Genomic DNA, 24,410 nt, shown 5'->3' with positions numbered 1-24,410 from the left:
CTGCAATTTGACAAATATTCACTCTAGAGTAAATATGGTTAATGTGCAAAAAAAATGTAGCATTAGACACCTGAGGCCTCCCTTTTGTAAATTAAGACATGCAGTTGTGTTTCTGACACCACCTTGTGGTGGATTAAAGTCATCACAATGGAAATTCACTTTTCGTAAACAAACAACCCAGGACGAGAATTAGAAAAAACAGTGTTAGTCGCCTTTATTTTTTATTCAACAGAGAAACTGCTGCAACATCAGAGTAACCCGATGGACAGCAACAAACATTCACACTGAGCCGCTGAAACGATGACTGGCACAGTGGAGCAGTAAGGCCTAAAATGACGCCACACACAAGCACGCACACCTGCGCGCACACACATTTCATGTCATTTACATCAGCTATATTACACCTCATTGGCTGCACGTGACAGCCTCATCCATAATCCCCCTCTTCTCCAATTCGGTCAGTCGGAGGGGGGTGGGGGAGGTCACCTCGAGTCGTGATATAACCTTCAGGTCCATCATAGACGTATAGGGCTACAATGTGACGTAACACAGAGACTAAAACAGTGCATCTCTCTGGTACGTCTCTAAGTTAACACAAACCCCCCCAAGTGGCAATAACACTGCTCTCTGGAAGGCCGGCGTTGTGGCCTACATGGGTGGGGGGGGGTTATCGTGGTTTGGATGGGGGTTGGGGGGTGTCATGCTTTTGGCCGAAGCATACGGAGGAGGACGATTATGGTGACAGCCGCAAGGTGGAGTGAACAGGTCACTTAGTGGAGCGGCGGGTGGGCTCCGAGGCGGTGGGGGGAGGCGGCGGGCCGCGGCGGTCCAGGTCTTCGATATAAAACATGATGAGCTTCCGGCGCTCCTCAGGAACACACTCCAGGACCAGGTAGCGTTTGTCGTTCTGGAGAACCTTCTCTACGTCTTTGAGGTGCTGCTCCGACTCCTGGATCAGCTTCCTTGACCTGGAAGGACATAGAAGGCAAGACAGCACTTTTCAAAACACAAAAGCAATTCAGACTGGCTTTACAACCGGGATTTCTCAGGGCAGGGGTCCTGGCCTGGTCCTTTTTCATAAATACAGCATCGTAGCATGAATATAAATGTGAAATTGACTTGCGTCCCAACAGTTGTGTGCTGTGTGTACAAACCTGTAAGTGATGAACTTTGTCTCCTTGAGCAGGGTTCTGAAGTCAGCTTTGGCTGTGATGTACTTGTCTTTAATGTAGTCTTCAAACTCCCGCTGTCTCTTCTAAACGGGCAGAAAACCAAATGTGTTAAATGCCTGCTATTGGCCAGAGATACTCAAAACCTGCTGTAACATCAAAACAAGATCAGGGCTTAGTTTGTGGAGACTGCTCCAGTCAAAATCATCTTCTCCAGTTATTTGTCATACTGTAGATGAGCAGTCGCCAATAATGGCTACTATACTTAGATGTCTCCTGTGTATTGCAGTACAAATACATAATTTACAAGCTTACTTGCCTCCTTCAGTGATGTATTTTGAGGTCAGTGGAAGAACTACAAACTGAGATTGGCAAGGCTGCATTTGATTTCTACTCTCTTCACCAAACGGGGGCAGGGGGTCACCTAAACTCAGTCAGCCATCGTAGCGAGGAAGAGAGGCATTTTGAACAGCTAAAATGGTTTCCCAGACCATCTGCACAGAGGACATCATGATTTCACATTTTGCAACATTATGACAGAGTACAACAACCCCACTGTACTACACAGCAGAAGACACAAGATCAAAAAGAGGTAGTCGCTGACTTGGTCAAGCTAGCAACTCGAGCCTAGAGTTGACTGGAGGTGTTTGTGTTCCAATTAACAAAATATAAAAAGACAAATCATCAATGTGCTACAATTTGTTCCACCCTGGACATTTGTTGCATTCTATTTCTGTAGGTAGAGCATGATTCAAGCTGGTTGGTTGCTAACCTGGACAGTGCGTCAGCCACATCATAATGCACACGGTTCTATCCTGACCTGTGTCTCTGCTGTCCGTCCCCCTCTCTTAATATCATAACTAAATGAAACATTACTCAAAATACCCAGCCCTCCCTAATGCAAGTTCATGAATGTACATTTTGAAACTTGACCAAGTGAAAACAGGCACCAACAGTGCGGTGACAGCTATGACCTTATGGAGTCTGCGGTCTGTCTCTCTTCAAGTTCGATACGTACCCGATCACTAGATGAGAACTTGATGCAGCGAGGATCCTCCTTGATGATCTTCTTCACCTCTTTCCATGTGGTGGTCAGCGTGATCTGGAAACAAGCATAGCTTATCAATTAAACCATTACATGAGCAATGAGACTGCTGGACATCTTTCTCTGGTTATGTTAGGACTGCATCTACTTATTCCATCAGTGACTTTTTCAATGTGTTTAATACAAACAGTTTATATAAACAAATCGACTAACCACTTCAGCATTATTTTATACTTTAAAAACAGTGGCATGCAGAAATTGTGAAAATAGCTCACAATGTGCCGCATTGCAACGTGTTGTTCACAATTTATTTAAGTAAAAATAAATAAAATAATGTTCACCTATAATGACATAGCCCAAAACAGCATTGGATATTAATTGATTAAACTATTGATTATCGATCATGTTAACAAACGTTATTAAATAAAAAATACCTTTTTTTCTTTTTCTTGAGTTGCTTCAATGTGTTTATTCACCATGATGGTCTCATCTAGTAGCTGTCTGAAGTGTTCTTTCTTCTTCTTGGCCAGGGCCTCTACGTGTTCGTTGAACAGCTTTTCCTTCTCCTCCCTCTCCAGCAGGGAAGCAGACTCCCAGCGGTGGTCTTTGCGCAGGTTGCGGCGTGTGTCCGACCACGTCGCGTCTGAAGAACGCACCTAAAACGTTACACAGAACACAAAAGCACATAGTGAACACAATGTACCAAGTTATAGGACGCAACACACAGAAAATAGATACACAAAAACGTTGTCAATAAGCCGAAAAACAAAATGTCTGGCTTTCTATATAAATTCTAAAGGCAGTAATTCTAGAAGATGGGTCCAGGGACTCTCAGGGTTCCAAATGGACCAGGTCTCATGGGTTCAAGCAAAAATAAAAGCTCACGACTGAAAATATTTGCATGACCAAGTCCTAAATGTGCGATTTGTGAGCCCCACACACTAGAACTGTTTCCTAAACAATAAACGCATGTAAAATGATTTAATGATTTATATTGTCCCCGCTGTCAACCAGTTTAAAGAAATCACAGATTGAGGCTATAACCTTTGCTTTCATAAGACATATACGACCGAGACTATTACAGATTTTATAGAAGATGCATCAGATCATATTGCATGTTTTTATCTCCAAAAGACATGAAATCAGTTGTGGCGACTGAGAACTTTAATCCATGAGGTGTTTAACTGAAGGTTGTGCTGTCCATGAAGCGAAAAAGTTTCAGAAGCACTGGGTTAAGCCATTTTAGCAGCTGGTGTCAGTTGTTGTTATGGAAAAAAGATAGAATATGACAGGGCAAACCCAGCAAGGGTAAATAAAATATAATAACCTTCTCCTGGACGCTGGCAACATGGAAAGCTTTGCTCTCCATGTTGCTTTATAACAAATGTCAGAGCTAATAACATTTGTTACATTATAACAAAAGTCAGAGCTGGTATGCAGCTATATTACGCTGGTTCTCAAACTTTTTAATTTCGAGGACCACCTAACTGAGTGTTCAAATGCTGTAAGGGTCCATTTGGAACCCGCTATAAGAATCGATAAAGAAAACCGTTAAGGAATAGGCCGGTTAAAAGGGAAATGGTTAACGGTACGCAATTGTTAAAATCCTAAAGGATCCCAAAACTAAGCAACACCTTCCATCGAGAGCGTAGGAACAAGACAGAGGCAGGGGGAATCTCACCATGTCAGACATGAGTGCTCTAAAATGCTGAATGGCCTCCTCTCGTTTGTGCTGCTCCCGCTCTCTGTCAATCTCCTTGGTTTGCTCCGACCGAGCTTTCTGCACCTCCCGCTCTCTCTCTCGGAGGCTGGCCTCCACACGGGCCTGGCGCTCCAGCTCTCGCTCCTTGTCAATGTCCACGGTCTGTGGAGGGGAAAATACAAACGCAATCGTTTTAATTATTTTTGTCCACTTGGACGTGCCAATTTGCACATGTTCAGTTCAATCTGTAATCACAACTATCTATGTAAGTGGTTAAGGACACAATAAAAATACACAGCTGCCATTAAAGGCCTATTCATAGTCTGGATTTTTGGTGGTGAGGTGACCACCGCTCCGGTGGTGAGCTGACTACCGGAGCTGAAATAACGTTGAGCGGTGGTGAGTAAAATCAGAGAGAAGGGCTGGAGCGGTGGCGGTGGTTTGCTCTTCACCGCGGCTCGTGACGTCATGTTTTAGTTCGGTGGTCACCTAACCACCGAAAATCCAGACTATGTATGAGCCTTAACAATTGAAAAGGAGGATTCTGTATTTTTCTCCTCATTCAACCATGGAATGACTTTCCCAATGTAACATTTTAATATTTGTTGCCAGACCTCAATTTATTGTAACAGAAGAGGTCAACCAAATTGCAAAGAGGGCCAAACTGAAAACAAAATCAAATAATGTTTGCAAGACAGGATGAATGAACAATGACAGCTGCTTTCGACAGTAACACTTGCCTAACACTCGTTCTCGATGCTTGGTCCAATTGGACGATTGCAGGTCTTTAACTCTCAAAATAGACCCTTGTTGCTCCATTTGTACACTAATTTAGTTAAATTTAGAGGATTTTTTTACAGTATAGGTCCCATAGATGAAATATTGTAAAAGAAAACTGGGTGTAAGACCATGGCCTAATGCATATCAAACTGGTCCTTATAGAGTTCAAAAGGTTTCCCTGGATCAACATATTTTCAGACAGGGGGGATCCAGTGTGAACCACTGACACAGAAACATAGGTTTTTCAGAAGAAAATGATGATAAATCATGATTTAGGAGACATTTGTAGAATCTGGTCTCGGCTCTGGAGACCAGAACAGTATACACACCGTGGCACGGACAAACCCGGGCGGCGGTAGATTGAAGCTACCTTGGCCTGCTTCTCCATGTACTGCTTGAAGAGCTCCTCTCTGAGGGCAGAGCTGTCCACGGCCTTGTAGCGAGGGTCCGTCTCCATCCTCTCCTTTACTTTGCTCCAGCGCGGATTGCCCTCCATGTGCTGCTGAGCCAGCAAATCAAAGAAGTCCAACTTCACCTGGAGACACACACAGGTTTGTATTACTATGCTTGTGTGAGGATGGCGATTTCATGAATGCCATTACAAAATAAATACAAATAAATACAGATCTATAAGCTCACAACGCACATGTCACAGCTATTTTACGGTGCATGACAATGGCACACTACCAAGTATATATCATGTTTAACTCCTATTCTGAATTCCCGATCCCTATACCCAACGCATCTCACCTTTTTCAACCATCAAAAAGACCAGGAAATCTTCTCATATTCTACCATACTAGGGGACATTAGACACACACTCTATAAAATTAGTCCCGTCTATAACTACTTCTAGGCGGGACAGAGACACGTGAATGCAGGGTGTGTTTTAAGAGCCAGAACGACGCCATCAGCCATTACTTGATTGTTTTGAATAGCCACATTATCGGCAGTAATGTGACCGATGTGGCCCAATTTTATAATTAAGCCATATTCAAAAATCTTTTGCCCAAAATAGGGATGCCAGGTTTAGGTTTAAAGCAGGTAATAAAATATACAAATTGACATAATACCGGTCAAAACATTGGTAATCGGCGGGCTAGGACTCACCCAACATAGGGATGGAACCCAGTAATCTGGTATTGGACCATGCATAATATTACCTTTTCTCCTCTGGACTTTGAATCCTCCTTCTCCCTCTTCCTGACGGCAGTGATGAACTCGGTGAAGATGGCTTCTCGGTCCTTCATCTTCTCTATGGTCTTGAAGCGTGGGTCTCTGCCATGCTTCACCGCAAACTCACTGAACGTCGTCCTGCACACATGGAAGATAATCATTTCTTCAGCGTGTGAGAGCTGTTCATGTGGGTGCTGGTGCAGTGTAGCAGGTAATTGCAGACATATTGGTATACGGTAGTTCACAATGGCAGTTTGATTAAATAGACAATAAAAGATGGAAAAATAAGCGGTATCGAACCATCCTAAATATCAGACCGACTGACCACTTTTTGATCCTCATCTGAGAATAGTTTAAACAATTTAAACTGAATGTGAACATGAAGAATATAGTTATACAGCTATTAAAACAACTAAAACAAACAGATTAAGACCTTACTGCAAGTGTGTGAATACTGACATTTTACGCTTATCTGTACAGTTAGAGCTATGCATGCATCTTGTTTTTACAGATACAGTAATTCCAAAATAGTTTACCTGGGGTTCAGTTTGGCGTCCTCCATCATCCTCCTGAACTCATCTTTGGCCTGCATCAATTTGTTCTTCTTTTCCTTCCTCTCCTCTTCAGCTCGTGTCTTCACGTACGAATCAAACACCTGCGGACACACACACATACAGTTCACAAATAAGGCCATATGTGGTAAAATGATTCAAATGCATTCGACTTGGGCAGGTATACGAAATTATAGGCTTGTCTGTTCCATTTCATTTCTTCTTAATGTTTTGTGTTTCATCTCTTTTATAGAATTTTATGATTATGTTTTGTGGTAACCAAATATGCAATTTTTTCAATTACCACAAACGACATTGGTAGAAAAGAAAAGTAACACAAATGAAACGAGTGAACGCAGACTGGGAGAAAGTAATACCCGATCTTGTATTTGCAGAGTTTAACTCAGGCTCAACAGTGAGGCAAAGAGATATAGTGCACCTGTTTCCTCTCCTTTGGACTGAGTAGAAGGTAGCGAGGGTCAAACACAATCTTATGCAGCTCTTTGTCCCAGGTGGAGAAGGCAGACACCTATATGGACACACACACACACACACACACACAACGGTCATACGTTTAACCCACACTCTCAATTTGGACAAACCATAAACGCTGTGAGACCATATCATGGAAGGTTTGAGGTAAACATTGTAAACATTGCTTGGCACTCAGTGTCAAGGGTTGGATTGGGAGTACCGTAAGTCCCTGTGGCATACTTGCAGCCAGGGCATGTACTGTCTGGTACAGTACATCATGGCTGGGGGTTGTACTTGCATATCATGTTCCAGAAACTGCCCTATGGGCCACAGTGTGCGGCAAGGCTTATAATACGAGGCCGCAAATGGACGACATGCAAACCTGCCTAACATCAGTGTGATTGAGCAAGTTAAGTCTGTTACCCCTCTCTCCAGCAGCATGTCTTTGAACTGGGTCATCCTGGCCTCCAGGGGCACTATGGCCCTCTCTCTGGCAGCTCTCAGCTCTGCCTCCATAGCCGCTTCCTTTTCAGAGTCTGCCTCTTTGGCCTCATCCTTCCTATAGAGACATTACAGAGTTAAAACGTTCACTGTGAAAGAATATATATTCAAAGATTTGAGACACATTTTCAGCTAAAGTTTAAAATACTGGTTAAAAGCTACGGTGACACAGATGTGTCCTCCGGTATAAATTGGTTAATCGCACATGTCAGCACATCTGGGTGTTGGGCTGAAATGGACGTCTGTGGTTAATTTAAGGAGTCAATCCACAACAATCATAAACGCAGACTTACTTCCTTTTCTTGGCTTTGATTGGCTCGTCGTCATTCTCCTCAGCAGTGACTGGTATCTCTGGCTCGTCCTTATTGAGGCCTGGAGACAGACAGACAGATACAGGACAGAGACAGGACAGACAGAGGACAGACACACACACACACACACACACACACACACACACACACACAGAGCATGAGTTTTTCACCAAGATCACTCAATCTCTCCCTATTTTGGTAATGTTTTTAAAAAGAACAAAAAGAGCTGATCTACAAGCTAAACAAAATGGGAAAAGAAAATACAAATAATGGTCAACGTGAACGTGTCGCATTCCGGCGATTATGCAAAATCGGTTGTCTCAAAGATTGCAATCAGGCGATCATTTAATAATTGTGACAGGCCATTTTGTACATCGACTGTTTTCTCTATTCACCATACAATTAAATATGTAGGGCTTATTAATATACGATATGTTTTCATGGCCCTACCAGTCTTCTTGCCATCGTCCAGGCCTCTCTTGTGCGGTGGCTCCTGGATGTTCTTATCAACGTCGGCTCGGCCCACCAGTTCTTCAGGACGGTCCCACATGGACAACCGAGTGGTCGGGTTGTAGAAGAACACGCGGTCGTCACCCGTCCACACCACACACCTTGGACACAACACACACACACGTTGTAGATACGCACAAAATAATGCTGATCAAAAGCTGTCACTTTTCAGGATTCAAATTCAAAAGTAGCAACTCGATACTTTAAAAACACAGAAAGTTAACATAAGGTAGTCCGGCCTCTAAAGAGTTCCTTCTGAAACGGAATCTGTGTAAATGGTTCCTACAGAAACTGAATCCATGTCCTGACTCCTGACAATGACAAATTGACAATGCTAAAGCAGAAAATAATAAATATTACACCCACATTAAGTATCCTCTAGTCTAAACTGTAGTTACTGTGGGCAGGGTTTGAATGACAACCTTTGCAACCAAAACAAAATTTAAACATGAATAATAATAAATCCCCAAAAATTATTATTGGAATCTTTGATTATTATGACTCATCCATAATTACAATTAATTGTATCTATTTCATGAAAGATTCTACTTTTTTTTTTTTTTTTTTAATGGCTTGATAACTGGTAATTTTAGGTTAAATAAGTTCATGTCCGCGGAATATTAACTAAGCCGCAGAATCAAAGATTGTTGTCCGCTGAATTAGGAATGTTCACCACGGAATCAAGACTTTTTTTTTTTACCAAGGAGTGCCTGGGATGGGGTTGGTAGCTACAGGCTTGGCTTTCTGAGCAGCCTTCTCTTCTTCAGTCATCTCTTCCTCTTTAGGCTCCTGCAGACAGACAGGGAAGGGTGGAAAGGAGAAATCCATTATTCGTGCAAAAATAAAATAATTTTGGGACATAGTTTTATTTTATTTTTAAAGAAAATAAAAAACTGAAATAGCGTCCATCCATACCAGCGGGGCAGTCAGACAGATATTTTGTGAAGCCACAAGGAAATCGGGATTTCTTGAAAGTTCATATAATGGCGCTGTCATTGGGCCCAAAAAAACCCATAGCCCCATAGAAGTCCATGTATTTGGGCCCAACTTCACCTAGACTGTATTACCTTAATAAACATGGTCATGAATACTTTCTGCTTCCAGTCACTAGTTTAAAGTCTCATTTCTCATGTCATAATATTCTTTTTGGAAAATTATGGTCCCATTTATTAAAAAAATGACCATAAAGTCGCGTATGTTCTGAGGGGCGTGGCTACCGTTACAGTCTATGATCGGGATTCCCCACCCACTCGAGTCAAAATAAAAACCAAATAAGAAGGGGGGAAGTCCCGCCTCGTTGTCTGGGCCAGCCAATGGGCCAGCTGGGCCCAAACGGATCTAGAAAGATGGCGACGTACAATGCAAGGACTGACAGGCTTCATTTTACGTTCATGTTAGACCCGGGGAACGCTTTGTCCATATTTTTTACAGTCTATGATCCATACGCGTCCATCCATACCTCCTTCTCATTGGCGATTTCCAGTTTCTTCTCTTCCTCCTCCATCTCCATGGCCTCTGCTTCCTCCTCGGCCAGACGCTCAGCCTTAGCCTTCTCTGCTTCTTTCTCTGCACAAACACCCACACACCCCATTTATACAACTGGAAAAACGCCCGATATCTACAACTGGTCTATATCGGTAGTTCTCAAAATGTGTCGCTTCCAAGACCCCCAAAGTGATATTTGACCGCGGACCTCCATCTTAAAATATTTTGTTCCAGCCAGGGACCCGCAGAAGCAAAGATTTGAGTTAAAATTCATTTAAAAAATCTATACATTCAAAGATTTGCACAACCTTTCACGAGGTTTCAAAAATAGCAGCTCTAGCTAAAATAAGGCACAAAGTGACGCTCTGACTGTGGCCAAGACCTGTCTGAAATGAGTGGTGCTGTGTGTGTGTGTGTGTGTGTGTGTGTGTGCGCGCGCACTGCGGTGGTCAATGGGTGAGTGTATGTTAGGCTGCTCAACATTGACACAAATACAGACATACATGGGGACGGAATTATTTTATTGTTTTTGTCTTTTTCTTTGAGTTATGTTTTGTCTCCTTTTATTGTAAGTCTCTTGTATGTTTTTTGCTATTTTTTGTCCGATCTGTAATTTTCTGGTTAATCACTACTGAAATGCTTTTATGCCAAAAATCATAATAAACAGATGTTTTTACAGATGACGGACGGACATAGCTGGTAGTTGGAGTGGCTAGCTAAAAGAAAAAAATAAGAAAACTTAACTGCCTTTTCACAAAAATGTAAACTTCACAAAAAATGAAAGCAAAAAATAAACCCTAATGGGAAATTCAAAGGGATGATAAAGTTACCTTTTTCGAGCAAGACCTGGGGCTTCTCCCAGGTGGACTCTAAGGTGCGGTTGTTGTAGTAGTACGTCTTGCCGTCGGCCGTCTTGTACTCGGACCACTCTGGGAGCTGCAGAGACCCGGCCATGGCAGCGGGGGCCGCGGCTAGCGCCAGCTGGGGGTGGTGCATCATGGGAACGAGGGGCGGGGCCATGCCAGGGAGCATCCCTGCCACCGCGTCATAGAGGGGAGAGAGTGTAAGTGGTTCACAGGTATTTGACTGGGTGGTGGAGCTGATTAAGCACTACTTGTTGAGGTCGCTGTCGGGTGGAAACCTTGCATGTCCCAAAACCATTACTTTTCAGCAAATGGGGCAAAAGAACCTGTGTTCCTTTGGATAGTGTTATTATTTAGTCACAATGACTTGTTAATACTTTTCATTGATTCAAAATTTCTAATAGCTGATCTACAAGTTCACAATGCATCGCAATGTGAAGTTGTGAACCGTTGAGAGCTTGTAGGTAGCTATTTTTGCTACTTTCGTGTGACACTGACTCTTGCACGACGAAGTAGGGCATTAACTTACAGAGAAAAAAACTTTAAACGTATAAAATAGAGATACAAGGTTTCTGCCCAATTTCACTTGTAAGTCGATCTGGATAAGAGTGTTAAAATGCTTAAATTATAAATTGACAAAGGATCCAAGTAAACAGTGTACAGCAACTTCCTGACTAACTAATAATGATGTAATGGTACAAGTACAGGATTTATTTCTCGTGGCACAAGAAACCCTAAAAACCCAACAAATAGTCATGCATGTGCGGAAGTGAAATGTGCAGTTCCACCCGGTGTACATTATCCTGGACAACATGCTGTATGCTCAACATGATAATGGGTCCTGGGGTCAATACAGTATAATGACTATATCTATACTGTAAATTGCCGCTGTCAGCCAGAAACAGCCTATAGCCATATTTAACATTTTGTGTATTTTTGTAAACGAATGGCCTACTATAATAGCTTCATGCAAAAGTAGCAGATCAACAAGCTCGAAACGCACATTTGAATCCTGAAAGTGGACAGTTTGAGGTTTCCACCAGACATAGTAAATACCTCCTGTTGTACCAAAAGTATTTCTTTACTTTAATTTTACCTAAATGACTCCTAACCGAGGCCAAAACTGTTTTGTGGACCGTCACACCCGGTAATGGATCAGCTTACTTAGGAGGATGTCCGGTTAAATTAGAAAACAACAAAAGATTGGGTATAGGTCAGGAGCGTCTGAAATGCTCCTGTGAGCACCACTGGGCAGAGCGATAAGCCCGTTAGTCTAGTACTTTGTCAAGGCTGTTCCACGACTAAGGACGTCTGCTCCCACAGGATGCTTTATATTCACTTAGTTGACTGAGGGTTTATTAGAGTTCATGTTGTGGCTGGGAGAGGTGAGATAACTGAATGTGGAAGTCTAAAATGTTAAGCAGATAACATTAAAATGGACGACAAAAAACAAGTACAACCACTTGACAGCCTGACATACCATTAACCATACACTCACACAACCATGCCACAAAACTAGACGAACACAACCACATAACCAGATGACATGTAGCCCTCAATGTTAATACTACAAAGCCCATATAAAACACGCCTCCACCTGCATACTTATTCACCGATTCATGGTATTTTATTTGGCGTGAACCGAGTTGTACTCAGTTCACGCCCATAAAATACCATGAATCGGTGAATAATCCCTGATCTTCAAACCGACTATAAGTACCCAAGCAAGACCAGTCATTGTTATTTTACCTAGGACTGAATGAAATATACCACTTAGAGGTTCAAGAGACTGTGCTGTGGACAACCTTTATGACCATTGTTAAAATAATCTACAATTGTCAAATTGCTTTCCAATGCGATCACATGAGATCAACAGGCATTCTTTTTTCCCCCAGTTGTTTAACATTTACAAGGGAAATGCCACTTTTCTCCAAAACGCCTTTTAGTCTTATTGAGCTTGTGTAATTTCATAGTATCAAAATAGTACCTAAAATCTGTGCATCAACTATCCTTGTGCCTTCAAATGATCAAGTAAGCTGAAGCCCTATTTACTGATAACGGTGCTGCATCCCTACGGATGAGATCACCACCTAAATGTATTAAAAACCCACCGTGTTGCGTTTAGACCCGTCACAATTATTACATCATCACTTGATAGTTAGTGATCATTTGAGAGAACAGAGTTTCGTCGAGAATCGTCAAGAAATATTCATACATTCTGTGTTCAATATTAGCCGACAAGATCACAACGCGCCATGATGCGACATGTTGTGCTTTTCAATAATAAATAGCCATGTCCACTTTTCTTTTTTACACATTTTGAAAGTAGGCCTGTTTTGTTCATAGTACATCATGTTATTGACAATCATATTCTTTGTATATATAATTTACTTTTCAGGATTCAAATTCAATTAAATCTACAAGCTCAATAGGCATCGCTTTGCGCCACGTTTCAAGCTTTCAGATCTGCTACTTTTGAGTCATGCCGTAGTATGAAGTAGGGCGTTCATTTAGGAAAAATATGGAACCCGACAGCGACCATATCTGCCCTGTGAAATGCAATTTGAATTTACGCATGTTCCAATGTTCAATGCAACAAAAAAAAACACAAATATAATAGTCAATCGACAATTTGTCAACTTTCATGATGGCGACAGCCCTAGTAGTTGTGTTGTGGGTGCTGGAATTCCACTACTGAACACAGCACACGGTTCACGTTCACAGAACTCTTCACTGTACACACGGTTATGAATCATGTAGACACCATTCACTACCATGCCGTACTAGCTGTCAACGGTGCGCGGCTGTGGGCTTTACCGTTAGCGCTGGGGCCTGCCTTTACAAAGGGTGCGCCTACTATGTGCATCATTGCTACACCTGCAAGAACAACGGACAAGCATTGGGTTGGACACAACAGGAAAACTATAAGCATCGGCTGCCAGAGTTAAGAACGTATATATATTATGCACATGTGATATTTAGAACTATGACTGACACACACACACACACACACACACTTTGACAAGGGAACTTCACCACTCCATTATTAGCAGGCATGTTTGACTGAAACATTTTTTCCGTGTTAAAAATTAACACCATGAGCACTAACAGTAGATTCAAAAGTACAGTTTGTCTATAGGCCAATGTGTGTTATTACAACTATGACATGAAAGGTTAAGCTTTTCTTTGATTGCAGAGACATTTTAACAGTGGATGATGTTAAAATGAACAAACACAACTACTATTTATTCAGCGATTTACATTTCTTTCAAACATTGTTGGGAGCAGAAAAAAGGAGCCACGTGTGGGGTTTTACCTGGCAGAGGGATGTGCATGCCAGGCAGAGGCACTCTGAAAGGTGGCACCATGACGGGCGGGAAGGCTTGCTGGCCCAGGCTGTGCGTCATCATGGTCTGCACTGCCGTGACGGACGGCGGCACGGTGGAGACGGTCACCATGGCCACAGGCGACATGGACATGCTGGACGTCACTGTGGTGGTGGTTTGGTTCTGGTCCGCTGCCACGGAGGCTGCATGATGGGAGCAGGGAGAGGAAGCATGTTCAGCATAGGTTTTCTTGTTTGTGTGTCTTAGAATTATCCCAGGAAATAATACAACTTCTTGATTACTTGATTCATTTTAGTAGTAAACTATGTAATAACCCCTAAGAAAATGATCGATAGTTGCAGCCATCAGATATAAAACATGATTGCTAACCTGCGGTGGAAACGGGAGAGGGCGAGTCTGGACTGGAGGTGTGGGTGCGTGAGGGAGTGGGTGAGGGGGCCTGGGTGGGGACGGCTGCTGCTGTAGTTGCCACCGTACTGGCTGTAGTGTTGTTGACACCGCTTGACGCGGCAGTCACCGCCGGCCCGCCGGCACCAGAGGTGGCCGCAGCAGTCCCGGCTCCTGCGGCGCCCGCTCCCGCCACAAGTAACGGGTTGAGCTCAGACTGCTGGATTATCTTGGCCACGTCTGGTTTACTCCACGACGACTCTCTGGTCCGAGCATTGTAGTAATATGTCTGAGATGGCATGAATGGTAGGAGGAGAATATTGTTATAGGTGTGAGGCAGGTTAATTCAACTAAAATATATTGAAACATAATCCTAGCAGATCAATCAATTGGGTAATTATTTAATTCCCCACAGGTAGGTGTGTGTGTGTGTGTGTATAAAGTATCAAATTTGATGACAGTCTCACCTTTCCCTCGGGAGTCTTGTTCTCCACCCAGATCTCCTCAGCGAGTGCTGCTGGGGCTCCCACTGCGGGAACGGGGGGCATCCCAGGAGGGAACAACATCCCTGGAGGGGGGGGCATGTTCCCCATGGGCGGGGGGAGGAATGGAGGTCTCTGTGGCAACACAAACAAGCCAACGTTGACACCTCAAAATTGAAGCAACTACAGTTGCAGGTTTTGAAGATTTGATTTAGAAAAAGTGATACTTTTGTATTTTGTTGTTGTAATGCTCATAGATGAAACTACGCCACTACTACAGGTGTGACTTTACGTTACTATACCTGCATTATTATGGTATTGGTAGGCTGGTGATAGCTCATCTCTTGAAAATCTTATACTTTCTTTGAATTTTGCAGTCTTATGTTCTATGTCCTATGTTAATGTATGGCTGTGATCAGAGGCTGACAAGATAATAGTTTTTCAGTGGATTCTTGCCAGTCTAGGCAAAACTTTGGGGAAAAGTATCGACCATACCATGGCATTTAAAACAATGCTATAATCTACAGTAGTTTATCCAGCGCTAATTGACAAGATTCTTTAGTTTTCTATCTAACCACAACAGCCCATTTAAAAATGTTTATCATTGGTGGCTGCATATTGCAAAATGGGACTATACGTTCTTAGGGTTTTTTTCAGTGAAATTCAAACAATTTACAGCACTTTAATAACATTCCATGCATTCATCACACCTGCACAAATACAACTGTTATTTAAAGCTAATGGTCGTCTCTCCACGGCCCAAATGAGAACTAACACATAACTACCAACTACAATAAAGTAGTGTGCCAACTACTTCAAATGACAACCTGAAAAAAGGAAAAGAAACAGCCATTTCCAATTCCAAACACTGCAGGTGTGCTAGTTATATAGTTTTTTATATTCATCAAAATAAGTCCAGGTTTGGGGTTCACTGGCAGCTGATGGGACAGCGTGTGACTACTGTGGTTGCAATGTCTCTGGTTTCATTGTCTCTACCCTCAGCCTCCCGTCTCTCTACACTCTCCTATATAAATAAAACAATAACTGCCTAATGGAAAATATACTCCCGGTCAGCACTGGCCATGTGGAATGAGTGACTCAGCTGCTTCGCACTCTTATTTAACAGGGTGGGTTGTTCCTAAATAATAGCAAAGGACATTGTGTAGGCCTAAAAGCGCATGGCAGGCCAGCACTGGGGCTTTATGGGTGAGGACTTAAAAGGTTGTGTCCTGACTGTCTGTCCCTCTTCCATCTGTTCACTGAGACTGCGGCATCTCCAGAGGACATCTACACTGATTCACATCTTTAGCTATGGTTCACCTTCATTCTTCACCATTTGGATGATATAAATCAATATTCTAAGAATAACGGCAATGAATATAACATGGTGTATGTCATTCACTTGGCCATATTGCATATTATTATTATCACATCACATTATCACAAACGTTGTACTTCAATGGCTAGATGGCTACAACAGTAGCTTTGCGGTAGTCAAAACTAAAGGCGAGTGACAGCGAGACGAGATTAACACAACATGTCGACCGTATCAATGCAGAGACCTACTTGGCATTATTAAATCCATTATTGCCCTGGAGGGAGAACGTTTACAGCCGCCACCGCTTCCTCCTCCTCCTCCAATCCATCTCCCCCATGGAGTATAAAGATGGATAGAGACTGAACTGGCGCGAATGCGTCCAGTGGCTTTATAGGTTGCTCAGATCTGGACTGGCCTTATTTATGTTTTGGACTAGAACTGGCGGACCCCTGTACTGTAGACGCGCAGATGCATGTGTGCAGATGCGATGCGTTGTTTATTTATGATTAAGCCTACAACAATTTATTTATATTGTTAAATGTTGCTTTTTTTGTTTGTCTTTTAAAAAAGGAGCATAAATAAATGTATACCATTCGTCTACCAAACTTTAATTATGCAGCCTATAGGCTTACATGCATATTACATTTGGGGTAGCCTATTAAAAAATAATAAAAAAATCAACAATCGGCTACCCGGCTGGAAAATTTACCGTTACAGACATCCCTAATGTAAACAATGTACAACAATGACACGTACAGGTCCATTTGCATAGCCTGGGTTCCAGCCTGAATCGCTTCGTTCCGTGAATTTGTTTTGTCACTCGCTACTCAGTCTGGCCTGCAGGCAGCAGACTCTCATTTCATAATGTCACCCGTTACGTAGCTTCGGGAACCCAGACGTTTTTATTTCCAGGGAGAAAAAAAAGTCTGGGTCCGAGTCCACTTCAATTCGGCATAGAGTAGCGCAAACATCGCTCACTCTCTGCTGATTTCTGATCGTCTGCACCTTTGTTAAATTGACACACACGCACACATGTACACACACTCCTCTCTCTCTCTCTGTCGCTCTAAATAATTAGTCTCATGTCGCTCAGCTGCGCATAGTTTCTGCCATAAAAAGCATAGGTGAGTTCCAGACTACCTGTTACGTAGCCACGTTGTTGCTGATACGTCATCAGCCAGCGCCACTCTGTCCATGCTTCTCTCACTGGAGACTCGAGAGTAAAAACTACAGTATAAAGTAAACACTAATTTGATTCAGTTGTCCACTATGTCAGATTCAGTAGTACAAAAGAACAGGCTGTGTGGGGTGAGTTTAGTTGAATCATACGTATTAGAGACCTGCAGATGGCACAAAGACTGTTACTGTGGACGACACACTGATAAAGCATTACACTTGACTTGTTTACAACAGGGTCTACCCTTTTCAATTCATCAGAACATTTAGAAATGTAAAAATATACACTTCTATATAACAAAACAGGAAATCATTTAAGGAGGTAAAAAGGGAAAGGAAACATACAGTAAGGGGGACAGGGGATTCAGATTTTATGGGGGCCAGTTTCGAATTGCAGCCGTCCATAGGTGCCCGTTGAGAGTGTTTTTGAAGGAGTCAAGGGATTTGGATGTCTTAATGGCTGTTGGTGGGGCGTTCCACATTTTGGTGGCATAAGAACGAAAAACATTTAGTCCCTTGTTTGTGCCGAATCTGGGTTGAACATGGTTTGTTGAACTCCCTCTGGTGGGTGTGAACTTTGTTGACATTAAGGTATTGAGGAAAGAGGATTTTACATTGTATATTTGGGTCCCACTGAGATACACATACAAAAATCATATCAAATGTGGGGTCTGCATGGTGCATATCACATTGGCTCAAATAAAAATAAAATGTTAGGAACCACTGATTTACTTTAGTAAACATCTGTATATAATAAAGGCAAGGAGACATCGTCACTCACTATTCGACTCACCTGTAGGTGCGGGGGTCCGAGGGGCGGCGGCAAGCCACCCGGCGGGGGAATGGGCGGCATGTTGGGGTCGAAGGGCGGGCGTCCGAACGGGGGTCGCCCCGGCGGGGGTCCCCGCATCATGCCGAACGGCGGGGGCGGCGGCCGGAGGAGCGGCGGGGGTCCTCGGAGCTGCACGGGGGTCTGGGTGGGCGCAGGGCCACGAAAGCGCACCGGCTGCTGCTGCGCCATTCTGCTGCCACAGCAACACCAAAAACAATATCACACATACTGCCTCAAATCTTAAACATGACAGTATTATATTTGGTCTTACGACGCTAAATCGCCAATCTACAAACTCACAGCAGCTTTCATTCATTCCCATCATTGTGTGGTTGGTTAAACTCGCCATCTACTGGCTGAGTTTGAGCTAGGCTAAGCTAGCACTAGCAGTAGCACAAATGCAGGCATCCAAATAATCAAAACACTCTTTCAAACCAGTTGCGCTTAGCATGCTAATAGGTGGCAGCTGTTTTGTTGTTGGCTATTGGAATAGCATCCGTGCAACAACACACACACACAAACACACACACACACACACACACTGGTGTCGACGTGATGAAGCAGTTGAATACTGGTTGTGGTTTTGTTAATAGATGCTTACCTACCGCTTGCAGGCAGCCCACCACGGTCTGCTAACCCTGGCTAAAGCTAACGTTATGGGGCTACTTCATGGGCTGGGCTAGTTAGCCTGCTAGCGTGGTGCTCACAGTCTTAAGAGAACACAAATTAGCTTCCACAAATACCCCCAATTTTATTTATTTTGTAATGTTGACCACCTTTAATTCAACCATGCATTTTATGTCGCGGTTACCGTTCGTTTTCATGCTTCGTTTACGTTTTAATCTAACCTGTTGTCGTTGTTGAAGCTGATGCTATCGCTTTCCGTCTGGTCCGCCATTACGGGAAAATAATATAATAACGGTTCTTCCTGGAAAAGCCCATTACACGTTTGTCCACGTTTCATTGGCTAGACGAAACGCCGATCACGTTTGCGAGCCAATCCAAAAGCTCGATTCTTACTTCGTAGCACGACGGTGTCGCGCGCCGAAAAAGAGCAACCTGAAGTTGTGACGAGTCACGATGCGTTTGAGCCCCCCGTTTTGAGCTCTCTTTCAGCAGGTGTTACCCTCAAACAAATTGCTACAGAAACTCTTTCAACTTTGTTTTGTTTCATAAATATGTTAGTAACAACATTTAAGTCCTATTAAGAACTCCCAGTAGGGCAGGGATACTGAAATAGATTTACCTGTGGGCCACATTACAAAAATGGCAAGGGGCCAGGGGCCAGTAGATAAAATTACGACATTAATGATACTTGATAACTTCTCTCTTTCAATTGCTTTATTTTCGCAAAATGTATCAAAGTACAATGTGCATGCACACAATATGTAAATAAATAAATGTGTTACATTTTCTTGCATAAACACAAAGAGTCTGTCTGTCTGCCTGTCTATGAGTAGCTGTCTGCCTGCCTGCCAGCCAGCAAGTTGGTTAACAGAAAATAGATTAGGCTACCCAGCTATGACCTTTTTCATGAAAAAAAATGAGTAGTGATATGGCTGACTGAGTAAAATAAAACAATCTACCTGAAAATAGATATAGCTATAAGTGAAGAGCAATTTCTGCAATTTCCGCAAGTACCATTTCCGCAATTTCAATTTCCGCAATTTCCTCAATTTCCGCAATTTCCATTTCCACCATTTCCGCAATTTCCGCAATTTCCGCAATTTCCATTTCCACCATTTCCGCAATTACAATTTCCGCAATTTCCATTTCCATTTCCAACTATTAATGGCAGCTGGGTTTCATCATTCAAATAAAATAGAATTCTGTCCGTTTAGCTATAAAATTATGTCAGGGAATAGGGATACACAGTATATGTCTTTCATTTGCATTGCATCTCCCCCCCCCCCCCCCCCCCAAGCTTTTATTTTCGTTCGAGTAATAGTACAACTCTAATAGTATTACTTATAATAATGTAATTAAAGATAACTTCATTCAGATTTATTTATTTTTATTTCATTTTCCAGATTTTTTTTTCTTCTTTTTTTTAGATTTTCATTGGTGGGCCAGTCATAATGGTCCCGCGGGCCTGATGTGGCCCGCGGGCCTGAGGTTGAGTATCACTGCAGTAGGGGAACATATTGAAAAATGCTCAAATAGGTGATGGTACCCTTGGCCTTAACAGACATATATGTCAAACTAGGGGGGGGTTTCATGATTCTGAATCCATTGCAAGCATTGGTTTAACACCACCTTAGCATTTTTAAATATATTCCCCGATTTCTTAGGACTTTTGATATGTTGTTAATTATTTATGAAACAAAAAAAGGTGAAAGCGTTTCTTTTGCAATTTGTTTGATGTTAACCCCTTAGGTTCCAGTTTCCATATCAGCTATATCCATATATATTCCATATCATATCATATCATCCAAACCGGATTTGCAGGTTGCTGATCCTGGATCAGCAACCTGCAAAGTGATCCCAATTCAACTAAACAGCCCCTGGCAAAATGTTGCAGACGAGAAAGATTTTGTGTGGGTTTGTGATTGTTTTTGTTTTCATTGTTATTTATGCTGGCAATGCGTTTTGGTGTAGAGCAAAAACCTGCAAAGATGATTTTAAACTGGTAATGGTAACAACTGATGAGGTGCTCAAAACACTTGCAGGGTAGGCTACCCTGCAACACAACATGGCCACTGGCCATGACAATATTCTCAAAGACTCAGCTGTTTCTGAAATGAGTTTTCTTCAACGGATGGCTGACATCTGCTTTAGAGATAGGGTGAGAAGTTCAGTCACATGAGAGAGACTCGGAGTAGAGTTGCTGCTTCTTCGCCTGGAAAGGAGCCAGCTTAGGTGGTTCGGGCATCTGGTTAGGATCCCTAGGTCCTCGAGGCATGTCCCACTGGGAGGAGACCCCGGGGCAGATCAAGGCGCAGTTGGAGGAAACACATCGACTCACTGACCTTGGAACGTCTTGTCACTAATGTTGCTCTGGAGAGGGAAGTCTGGAAAACGGGTGGAGCTGTTGCCCCAACGACTTATACGGATAAGCGGTTGAAGATGGATGGATGATGGATCAGCCGTCTCCATTGCTCCAATCATCACCCACATAATTAACCTCTTCATCAAACAGGTACAGGTCCCTCAAGATTTCAAGCTTGCAAAAGTAACCCCCCTGCACAAGAAAGGCAGCAAATTAGACCCCGGCAACTACCGCAATATTTCTTATAGCTCCATCTCAAAAGTAATGGAAAAAAAAGTCTATGAACAGATTGGAAAGCATCTTTCCAAAAAAATAATTGGGATAACCTGTGACCCATACTCAAACAAAATGGAAAAAGGAACAAAGGGAGAAAGGAAAAGCAGAAAGGCACATCATGATTTTATTGAGCATAATCAATGTTTAAGTGAAAAAGCACCATGTGAAATGACTGACATACTGTATAAACAAAGCAATGCAAGAACAAACCATTCCGTTTCTAAATCTCCACTGAGCAGCTTTTTGTTCATTGCAAATTCTGATACATAGTAATTGTGGTGTGTCCATGAAGCTATATAAATTACTGTCTCTTCATACATCTCTTGATTGCTTTCCAAAAAGTTCCTGATACTAAACAATTTTGCGGTCATTATTGTTAACAAGAAAAATCTGTCCTCTTATGTCTCTAGCCTTGCCTATCGGCAGAATTTCCTTCAAACATTTGACAAATGAGGCAGGAGCACATTAAAAATGTATACAAAAATAATTACACATAAGAAATACAAATAATACACATTATTCTTTTCTATTGCACTGTCAACCATGTACAAGGACATCAGGGAGGTTGTTAGCCATTCAGTTAATGAATGGCATCCATCGTTGATCTCTACCTCCTTAAGGGATTGATATACTTCGTTGCACGGCAATGTCATGCACCGACAATAGCTGATCCTCAAGCTCGCAATGCGTCGCACTGCGACGCATTGTGAGCTTGTGGATCCGCTATTTTTGGCGCTCGACACCAGCACATAACAAAGTATAAAACCGGCTCTACTTAACGATGACGATAGAAGTGTTGTGAATGGATTCCATGACGGCGGTCAGACGGCTGCAGAGGTCGTGGGGGAAGCTGACGTGCACCTTGGGTGGATCTTTAAGGATCACCATCTCAGCAGAACCGTCCAAGACCCTGGGGAGGAATTCACCCAGCTTCTCCTGCAAAGAGTCTGTGGGAGGGAGACAAATGTTTGTTTGATTGATTGAATACTTTATTAACAGTTTGCAAAAAGCACAGTAGTACTACGATTATACAAATGGTGCTAAAAGGATACAAAAAAAAAGACTAGAGGGCTTATTTCCATCGTGGTCCTGTGTATTTGATTCATCATAACAATTACAGACAAAGACGTATTAGGCTGGTCCAGTGCATCTCAGGAACATAACTGGTATGGTTGAAAGAAGGCACTGCAGCAGTCTCGGACAATTAAAGCCGTTAATTACAGGGTGCAGGCAAAACAACAACATGTTGATGTCAATGCATGAAAGTCAGGTCATGCCATACCTGACAAAGATGTATTAACATCGAAATGTTGTCGTATAATAATAATATTGGGGGCCGTCCTAGTGTAGTGGTTAGAGCGGAAGGTTGTGGGTTCGAACCCTGGGGTCGACGTCAGCAAGGGCATGCGGTCGCAACAGGTTCCTAATGCCAAATGAAATGGGTTCAGATCTGAGCCAAGTCTCCTGAGGAGGCACATCTGAAGGCTGTCCTGGACAGAGTCTCCGGACGCATAGATACAAATTATTGATATAATTATTTTTCAAGTGGTTCGCTATTGTTCAATTATTTGAAAAGCAATCAATTGAATAATCGCTAAATAGATAACATAAATAATTGTTACCATTCATTTCCTGTCCCAGACAGGAACACCAGTGGCTGCGGATCTTCTCCATGACATCCAGGTCCTCCTGGGTTAGGCTGCTGTCGTCACGGCCCATCAGGTGCAGACAGGGGATGATGGCGTCGTTCATGATGGCCATGCCCTCCTCCACCTCGCTCTCCTCACCGCCGCAGAACAGCTGCGCCGCACTCTCGTTCAGTGCCTGAGAGAGAGGTGGGGGGTTTTTGGGGGGGGGGGGGGGAGCAGTTCACAGGAACAACTTATTTCGATTTATTTTTGTGAAATATACGATGGCATGATAGAGTTGGCAAGTGCCAGCTGCTATTTTGCAATACGTTTGTATGCCACATATTAGCATCTCACCATGCCATTTGGTGAGTATAGTTCCGCAAATTCTGATGGAAAAATACCTGCACGCTATTTTCACTAGCTCAACAAAGGCATTTTTTTATTGGACACATTCAGACATTATGGTTTTCTTGTAGACCACCACGCTCTGACTTCTAGCTGGTACGTTATCCACTCAAAATAAAAAGTCAACAAGTGACTGATGAAGGCTGTCTCTTCTATGTAGAATTTATTTTTAGTTGAAATGTCTTGCCACTGTGTGCATCAACTCTGTTTTTCTTGTAGATTCGAAAAGCCAATTTAATAATGGAAATCTGTAAGTAGCTAGTAACTAAAGCCGCCAAATAAGAAGCATAAATTATAAAAATAAAGTTCATTCTCAAGTTAAATAAAAGTACCTAAAATTTTGACCTAGTTACGGTACTCAAGTAAATGTAGTTCAGTACTCACCATGAGACACTTCCTCCTGTAAAGTGCAATGACTGACTGCTCCACTCCCTTCTTCTCTCCCTTCCTCAGTAATATGGCGTTGTTCTTATGAGCATGGGCCAGGTAGGTGAGAGCCTCACGCACCCTATAGGGTCCGGGTCACACAGTTAATCACACATATCCATGTTGTAATCCATTATAAAACATAATCGATAACATAATAGAATAATCTATCCCTAAGGTGGGCATGCCATTATTATGTAAAATGTAAAAATCACACCGTGTGAACTGTGAAGTGAGGGACGCTCTTATCATCACTACTGATGTATGATGATGTATGATGATAAGAGCGCTCATTCCGGCCATTCACTTTTGGTGTGCTCACTTTTCAGTCACGCACGCACGCGCGCGCTACAAGACAAGACAACAGTCTTGTCAAAACTTGACTATTGTAACTCCCTCCTTACTGGCCTACCAGCATGTGCACTTAAGCCTCTCCAGCTGATCCAAAATGCCGCAGCTCGCTTGGTCTTCAACCAGCCAAAATTCTCACATGTCTCCCCCCTGCTCCGCTCCCTCCACTGGCTCCCGGTCGCTGCCCGCACAGAATACAAAACTCTGATGCTGGCATTCAAAG

The 24,410-nt window shown here is 42.8% G+C and overlaps 3 protein-coding genes across 12 annotated transcripts in view; 1 reads left to right on the top strand and 2 right to left on the bottom strand.

The window, feature by feature from the left end:
• Positions 1–24,410, top strand: part of cyb5d2 (cytochrome b5 domain containing 2) — a 592,339-nt gene that overhangs the window by 63,548 nt on the left and 504,381 nt on the right. The window lies entirely within an intron of this gene.
• On the bottom strand, positions 190–19,010 carry LOC308327437 (transcription elongation regulator 1-like; the record flags this gene model as incomplete). Of its 10 annotated transcripts, none has more annotated exons than XR_013965195.1 (22): positions 930–968; positions 1,155–1,255; positions 1,489–1,663; positions 2,188–2,271; positions 2,649–2,870; positions 3,896–4,078; positions 5,067–5,231; positions 5,860–6,010; positions 6,409–6,527; positions 6,863–6,952; positions 7,321–7,456; positions 7,692–7,770; positions 8,160–8,320; positions 8,920–9,008; positions 9,679–9,785; positions 10,535–10,738; positions 13,385–13,444; positions 13,884–14,096; positions 14,284–14,590; positions 14,769–14,918; positions 18,059–18,299; positions 18,958–19,007. XR_013965195.1 is itself a non-coding variant. In XM_080780911.1 (21 exons), 21 exons carry the CDS (start codon positions 19,005–19,007, stop codon positions 767–769), a joined length of 3,102 nt encoding a protein of 1,033 aa, XP_080637037.1. In that variant the 3' UTR covers positions 190–766. The 10 variants fall into 10 exon arrangements, 8 of the variants coding, with proteins under 8 accessions (XP_080637037.1, XP_080637030.1, XP_080637032.1 ...); XR_013965196.1 differs by having other exon boundaries at positions 1,489–1,593; XM_080780911.1 differs by lacking the exon at positions 1,489–1,663 and having other exon boundaries at positions 190–968; positions 18,071–18,299; positions 18,958–19,010.
• Positions 21,483–24,410, bottom strand: part of usp28 (ubiquitin specific peptidase 28) — a 37,476-nt gene continuing 34,548 nt past the window's right edge. The window contains exons 25-27 of the mRNA XM_080780872.1: positions 23,795–23,918; positions 22,997–23,198; positions 21,483–22,321 (exon numbers count right to left, since the gene is read on the bottom strand). Of these exons, the coding sequence (XP_080636998.1) occupies positions 22,146–22,321; positions 22,997–23,198; positions 23,795–23,918 (502 nt within the window). The 3' untranslated portion in view covers positions 21,483–22,145. The remainder of the gene's footprint in view (positions 22,322–22,996; positions 23,199–23,794; positions 23,919–24,410) is intronic.

Source organism: Protomyctophum bolini (genome assembly GCF_963924005.1).
Source record: "Protomyctophum bolini genome assembly, chromosome: 13".
Classification (NCBI taxonomy): domain Eukaryota; kingdom Metazoa; phylum Chordata; class Actinopteri; order Myctophiformes; family Myctophidae; genus Protomyctophum; species Protomyctophum bolini.
Note: the sequence above shows the minus strand (reverse complement) of the source record. Positions and strands in the feature narration are given on the sequence as shown.